We start from the raw sequence: 8,239 nt of genomic DNA, 5'->3' as shown, positions 1-8,239 counted from the left end.
AAGAAAGAGAGAGAGAGAGAGAGAGAGAGAGAGAGAGAGAGAGAGGGAATTTTAATATTTATTTATTCATTTTAATTTTCAGAAGACACAACATCTTTGTTTGTATTTGGTGCTGGAGATCGAACCCAGCACCACACGCATGCCAGGCAAGCACACTACAGCTTGAGCCACATTCCCAGGTCCTACCATGGTTCTTAAGAGCTCAAAATAAAAATGCCATATAATCCACTAATAATAATTTTTTTGAAGCAGGGTATTATTGTGAATATATGTACTCTCAGTAGCTCGGGAGGATGAAACAGGAGGAACTTAAATGCAAGACCAGCCTCAGAAACTTGGCAATAGCTTAAGTGACTCAGTGATATCCTGTATTATTTTAAAAATAGGGATGTAATGATAGACCCAACCTGATCTTTTCTTAAAATTGGGAGCCATCTGGCCACAAATCCATGAGAAGATAATTTAGGCTTTTCTATAAAATACTGCAAATTCTGAATCTGCTTGGAATGCCTGCCTGTGCCTTGAACCCAACCATGCCTGGCTCTCAGACAAGAGAGCAGCCCTCTCTAAAACTTTAATGACACCTCATAAGTATTGGCCTTCCCTGGCCAGACAATGACCCTCTCAGAGGCTCAAATGGTCCTAATAAATTTTTATGTTGTGTCCAGCAATAAATGTAAACTACCATTAGTGTGATGCTTGTCAGAGTTCTGTTATCTGTAACCCCCCTTCGTGTAACTTTCTGGCCTCTAAAGCTGGGCTGCAGAAAAGCTGGGGTTTCTGTCTTGTTCCCACGGTTTTGTGAGGGAGAGGCAGCCAAGCCAGTCAAAATAATAAGCTTGCTTTAATTTGATTTTAATTGGAGTCAGTAGTGTTTTCTTGTGTCCTGGTCTAACATTTTGGAGGCCCCAGCGAAATGACCCTGCCAGACCAGATCACAAGACCAGACTGCTGGAAATTCTGAAGCCAGCATTCGCTCCAGGGCTCTGGGCTGGAGAGCCACTCTAGGGGGTGCGCACCTTGAGATGTTCCAAGGCCTTGGAGTGAGCCTCAGTCTCTGGAGCACTGCAGTGAACTGCCGCACTAAAAATATTAGCAAGCACCTGGTGGAGGAGGCCTCCATAGGTAAATGGTGCCATTATAACATCTATTATCTAGTTAAGGGAGATCTCTTCTGAAGACCGAGAGGTGGCCTGAAAAGGCTCACATATACTCCTCTCCGGGACAGTAATGAGAAATTGTTCTGTCCTCTATTCTGTTCTGTAGGGAATTCCTCTGGAAGGATAGAGAGGTGCCGACGGGCATGCACGCGCTCCTACCCTGAAGCTTTAGCAAGACGATGCATTGCTCCTCTGTTTTTCTGTTTTGGCACCGGGTTTGTTTTCTTGTGTTTTGTTCTGTGTTCTATATGTTTTTTGTTTGTTTGTTTTTGTGCCTTTTGGTGTGTTATTTCTGTGGTAAAAACTTAAGGATATTGGATGTGAAAATGGGTAATAAAGCAAGTAAGTCTGAAACCCCTTTGGACTGTGTTTTAAGGAACTGTGATGAACTTTATCCCCCTTTGTTAAGCAGGATGAGAGAACCCCTAGCTGGCTGCTGGAGCACACCCACTGCAGAGGGCAATGCCTGCTGGGGATCTAAGAACTGAGTATCTCCTAGGTTAACAAGTGAACCTCCTTTAAAACCCCTTGTCCCTCCAAATCAAGAGAGTCACAACCTTCGGGCAGAGTCCCTGTGTTAAACTAAATTTTTTCTCAAGTCCAAACTAGAATTCATTGTCTTGGCAATATATCTAGCTTTCCTCTGAGAATATGTCATTGCTAATAACTGCTCTATTCTCATTAAAATTTCTTACTAATTCCACTGAAATTAGGAACCACCTGGATAATTCAGGACGATCTCCTTTCAAGATTCTTAATTTCATTTGAGGAAGACCAGACATTTTTATTTTTCTCCTCCTCCTCCTCCTTTTTCTCCTCCTCCTTCAAAATAAAGCAGAATTCACAGGTTTCAGAGCTTTGGACTTGGATGTATCTATTTTTTGGGAAGGGTCACTATTAACCCCATTATATCACATGAATCCCATTTAAAATTTTTTTTTAATCGTGGTTGGACACAACACTTTTATCTTATTTATTTATTTTTATGTGGTACCAAGGATTAAACCCACCGCCTTGCATGTGCTAGGTGAGCACTCTACTGCTGAGCCACAACCCCAGCCCCTGAATCCCATTTTTGAGAATTTGAAATATACATATTTTATGAAAAAAGATGGTTTTAAAATTGTGTTTTAATCTCCAGTACTCATTTTTCCCCAGCTAACCATACAATTTAGTGAAGACTGTAGTTGATTCATTGACTAGGTACAATAAGATAGTTTGTAAATGTTGATTATTAATATTGGAGGGTTCATTATATACTGTATATGTAGATGAAAGTCTCTATATTAATCTATTTCCCTATATATAGCACAGTTTGACCCATTCACACATAATGCATAAAGTAGAAAAGGAGAATCCTGATTGTATAATATTCTATTATACAATTAACATATATTTAGTAATCATTTCACAGATAACTAGGGTGAGACAGAAATGTCCCTCCCCCAGTGAAAGGTAGACTACATGCAATTGTATAACTCATTGTCTAGTGATGACACTATTTTAAGCTTGTCTTGATTTTTCTTATAATTTTTAATAAGAAACACATATAATATTTTCTAAAATAAGATTCATAAAATTTATGATTTAAAAATAATACAAGTATCATTTAAATGTTTTCTAATACACTGAAATTTTGAATAGTTATTTTGAATAATTATTTTGACCTTTTAAATATTATCTCTAATATATTGCTCTGACAGTTACCTTTCTTTCAAATGTCAACATTTTTTCACAAATATTGTAAGAAACTATTCACTGCAGAATAAACGGCCTTACGCTTCATGAATTCTTGATCTATTTACTAGGCTGAGTTACAATTGTGGTGTTGTTTTGTTTTGACTTGAATACTTAGAAAACTGCCATAACATTACTTGAATGAACACAATTTTATGAGTTTATCTGAAATTCTGATTATTTTTGTTTCTTCTAAGTCATTTCTTTGCTTAGTATTCTTTGAATTCTTTTTATTAGAAAAATGCAACAGAATGACTAAATAGAAATATTTCTTCCTAGAGGAATCAAACGTATTTCTAATTTGATAACTTAAATGTCTGAAATATTGGCCTTTATTTTTTATATTTCTTTTCTGCATAACTAAATTTTTTTTCTATGATCAAAGAACTTTTGGGTTTCTCATTTCTAAAACAAAAGTTATGGGTGCATTAAAGATCAAAGATAGCCTCACTTTTTTTTCTATGTGGAAGCCAATAAATTTTGAATGGAATTAAGTCTTTATTATATTAAGAGTGAAATTTGATTGCTCATCTCTTTGAAGCAATTTAAGGACTATAATTAGACACTTTAATTTATACAGTGTCTTTGTAGCAATATAAACCATAATGGGAATTCAAAAGTCACACCATCGTATTTTAAGATGATAGCTATTTCAAACTGTAAAATCTCTTTCTGGATAGTATACTTTAACAATTCAAATGGCATTTAAAATGATTTTGAAAGTTTCACTTTTATTAACTGATATAATTTTACCATTAGTCTTTGACATTGTCGTCTCTTTTGTTTTTTTGTTTCTTCTATCTAAAAGCAGGTGATGCCTTTTTACAGAGTCTGTATTTTGTTGATAAGTCCTTATACAGGAAAATAAAGATACTATCCTCATATATTATAAACTGCTTAACTTGTGGATCGGACTCTTTGTGTTTATTTCCCACTGACTTCCTAGAGCAGAAACCATGTAAAAAAATAAATGCATTTGAAAATAAATTGATCTATGGGAACAATTTGCTTAAATTAGTATTTATTAATATGATTAGTTATCTGGTCAAGTCAAGACAGAACTAAATATTTGTTCCCAGGTAAAATTTAATGAAAATAAATTTTTATATTTTCTTGTCAAATTCCTGAAATAGCCATACCGTAAAACTCTATTAGATGTAACCGATGTGATTCTGCAATATGTATTTGGGGTAAAAATGGGAGTTCATAATCCAATTGAGTCAAATGTATGAAAGATGATTTATCATGAGCTTTGTAATGTTTTGAACAACCAATTAAAAAAAAACTCTATTAGATGCACCTTTATCTGATTCTCTGTAGAGAAAGGAAAGAAGCTTCAAAAGCCCTTCACAAAATATAATTAGTTGAGACTGTTCCACTAGTATGTGGAAATTTCATGTCTAACAATTGTCTTTAGGTTGAACAGAAGTTGACTCTAAAGTCATGAATCAGAATATGTTGATAAGTGGTGGGTTATTATTTTAACCATCAACTGCCTTAGGTCTTTACATACAATTTTCCTGATTTACTTTAATAGCACTTGTGGAAGAAATTAGTAGAATTCACCCTACTTTCTAAGAATGTAATATTCATCACTTTCAAATTTGGAATAAAGCTAAATAGTTATCTTCTTTCTGCATATAGGTAGTATTTCATACTTGCCTGTTCTTACTGTACATGTTTAAGAAACAGTTTCCAAGAATTCTCAAACATTAAAGTACATACAGCCTGAAGAGGTTGTTGAATGAGCAGATTCTTGGACCTTCTATCAGATTGTGTGTTTTAATTTCTGTAGATATGGAGTGTGACTTGCCAATTCATATTTTCAGCAATAATTAGATTATTCTCAGACAGAGGGACCACTTACCAGTTGGAGAATAATTGTTTTAGTGTAGGTCAGTACAAGTCAGTTGATTCCAAAACCCACAAAATTTGTTTAAGTCAAAGGAGATTTAGTTATATTTCCTATCTGCTAGAGACTTTACACATTATTGAACCTAATATACAGTGGTCTAAATAGGAAAGGCAAATATTTAGAAAACCTCCAGCCATCTCCAGGGACTTATAGTAAATAAAATGATTTGAACCTTGATCTGTATTTCTTTATTCAATTATGAGGAGACTGGTCTCAGTCTTGATTAAAGAAATATCTGACAAGATGAAAAATCTGAGATTATACACAAGGTCAAAAGGAGGAATTTTAATATTGGAGATTATATTATATTTTATCTGTAAAATGTGGTCATGTGTGGCCTAAATGAAATAATGTTTCAGTGTATTTATTGCATTTAAAATGATCATTGTATTATATGTTGTTATCATTAATTATTATTGTTACTCAGCATTCCTTTATTCCAATCTCCCTTCACTTTCAAAATACCTGTAAAATATGTGTTACTGGCCTCATTTTGCAAAAAAAAAAAAAAAATCATACTCAAACAGGATAAGTAATGTATGCAACTTACTTAACTGGTGCGTGGCAGACAGAAACCTTGAATTTTTATCTTTGGAATATTAAACATAGTATTTGATTGTTCAGTACCTTGCTTTGTTTGGTAGTCACATTCAAGGGTCAAGTAGAAAACATGGAGGAAAGGTGGCCAGCCTGTATGACTTATAAAGTTCTAAAAGTGCACAGATATTCAGCTGAAATGATATACATATGGATACAATAATGTTAATTCAGGAAAAACATCTTCATAGAGGAAAGGTGACCAGCCTATATGACTTATAAAGTTCTAAAAGTACACAGATATTCAGCTGAAATGATATACATACGGATACAATAATGTTAATTCAGGAAAAACATCTTCATAAAGCCTCTGTTTTAATGTTTGACTAGTCATGTTTATGAAAATAGGATTTTTCTTTAGAGTCAAAGCAAGAATGTAGATTATTAAGTTAAAAATACATTTTACACAAAATTGGACTGCTTTTTTATAATAGGAGTTATAATTTTTTATTAATTATTTGACTTTTGAAGTTAAATACTAAAACATGTTTTATTAATTCATGCTTTCAATGCTTCCAGGATTTCAGATGTCATTGTAAGTTCAATTTCAAATACATAAGTGGAGCTCATGTGGTCCCTTTAAACTTATATATGATTTTAATTATATTTTTATTTAAGTATTACCAGCTGTGTCAGAATTTCTGTTTTCCAAAATAATCACATCTTTTGACCTGCTAGTTTAAGTTATCATATTCACTGTTTATTATTTTTTATTATTTTAGGGTTCCACTGGATTTCCTGGGTTTCCAGGTGCCAATGGGGAGAAAGGTGCACGGGTATGATATTTAATTGTTTTATCCTGAACTAGCTAATGTCAGTGTCCTTGCATGAGAAACCATATTTCAACGCCAGACTTCATAATTTACTGTGGTATACAGCACATGGAAACGGTTTGAACTGTCTTTGGCAGGGAGTTGCTGGCAAACCAGGCCCGAGGGGTCAGCGTGGTCCAATGGTGAGTGCTTTTATTTAAAACAGTAATTTTCATTTGTGATTCAATTTTTCAATATAATGTTTCTGTGCCTTTGGATTTGCTTGGAATTAGATCAGTTTCATGTTTTGCTCTCATATGCAGGGTCCTCGAGGTTCCAGAGGTGCAAGAGGTCCCACTGGGAAACCGGACCCAAAGGTATTGTTGGCACTTGTTTCAAATGATCTTTGTTGCAAATTCCTTTTCTGGAGGCTGCCATAACAAGGAATTAAAACTGATTTTTTCTTTTCTCTCTCTCTTTTTTTTTTTTTTGCTTCTAGGGCACTTCGGGAGGTGATGGCCCTCCTGGTCCTCCAGGTGAAAGAGTACGTATGATTCAGTCACCTAAAATAAGATGAAAATGAGTACTTCTGCAAGTGTTTACCCTTCTGGAAAAAAGTATCTGTATCCATTCATGCACAAAAATTTTGTTTTGAGTTAAAAAAAAATCATATTCTTTAATTTACTTCGCCCTGCCAATATGAAAGCTTTTTGAGTAATATGCAACTAATTTTATTAAAGAAATGAGAGAAATAATGTAATTGGCCTAAGATATTACTCTTAAACTCAAGCCAATGTAAATTTTTTACTTAAAATGTGCTTAAAACACCTATGCCCTTTCATCCACTTGTCTTGTTTTCCATATTAATACTCAATTTGTCTGTGGAGCTGGCAGCAAAATTATGCTGGTAGAATGCAAGCTACCAGTGGCCATTAAGCCACAATCAATATAAATTTAACTCAAGACAAAACATCTATTCCAGTAAATAGAAAAACTATTTAGTAAATTGATTTTCAATTGATATAAAATAAAGCAAAATACAGATGAGCAAGCATGCCCTTTGTTTGACTTTTTTGGCAAAATGCTGTTTTGCATGAGTCCAGATTTTTTTTAATGCTATCCTCTGTATTACAGTCAAAGATATTAGAATTATTTCTTAGTATCTGTAATAGCTTTTGATATTATATAGTCATGTTAGTATTTTTTATTGATTATTATTTGAAACTTATGATAGGTGTTTTATAAAAGGAAAACTGAGAAAGAGTAGTTTTGTTACTTCAAAAAAGAAATAGTGAGTAAAACTTAGTTTTTATATATGACCAAAATGTGAGTACATATGATGTAAGAATAAATATTTAATTAGTTACTTTCTGATTTTGGCTCATATTTAATTAAATTAAACTTTCCTAACATTTCTCATTCTTGATGAATTATTCCCAAATCAAGTCCATTCCTCCTGCACCTTTTGAGTTAATAATGGACATATTTGATGTATTTGATGATTACAGTTATTCAGCACATTAGATTAATTAAACTGACCAAATCACTAAACAAATTAGAATAGTTTAACAAATTGTAGCACACTGATCTTTGTTTTTAAAGAACAGACTATATTCTCTTTTAGTGCTTTATTTATGCATTCCAGAATTGAACAATCAACATGTTTCTTTATAAGTAAATATGCTTTTTGTTTTCTTTTTTGTTTGCTTTTTGTTTGCTTTTCATGGTGCTGGGGATCAAACCCAGGTCCTCATACGTGCAAATGAGACAGGTCCCCAGCTTATAAATATGCTTTCTATGTTTTCACATTTTAATTTGGACATAGTGGTTAGATCCAACAGTATGAATACTTGTAATTGTAAAAACACTCTGAGAGTGGGAAAAATACATTTTGAGAATCAAAGCAAAGGGTAATTTTGTCTTTTTTAAATATGAATCTAGAAAGATGCATTTTCAGGCTGGGGGTGTGGCTCAGCAATAGAGTGCTCCATCTTCAGCACCACATAAAAATAAATAAATAAAACAAAGGTGTTGTGTCCAACTACAACTAAAAAAATAAATATTAAAAAAATAGTTAA

At 33.4% G+C, this 8,239-nt stretch overlaps 1 protein-coding gene across 1 annotated transcript in view; it reads left to right on the top strand.

Annotated features, from left to right (window-relative positions):
* The first annotated feature begins 6,220 nt into the window (after positions 1-6,220).
* Positions 6,221-8,239, top strand: part of LOC143640173 (uncharacterized) — an 83,018-nt gene continuing 80,999 nt past the window's right edge. The window contains 3 exon segments of the mRNA XM_077108073.1: positions 6,221-6,364; positions 6,485-6,538; positions 6,661-6,705. Of these exon segments, the coding sequence (XP_076964188.1) occupies positions 6,221-6,364; positions 6,485-6,538; positions 6,661-6,705 (243 nt within the window).

Source organism: Callospermophilus lateralis, unplaced genomic scaffold, assembly GCF_048772815.1.
Source record: "Callospermophilus lateralis isolate mCalLat2 unplaced genomic scaffold, mCalLat2.hap1 Scaffold_130, whole genome shotgun sequence".
NCBI classification, from domain to species: domain Eukaryota; kingdom Metazoa; phylum Chordata; class Mammalia; order Rodentia; family Sciuridae; genus Callospermophilus; species Callospermophilus lateralis.
This window is presented reverse-complemented; position numbering and strand designations above follow the sequence as displayed.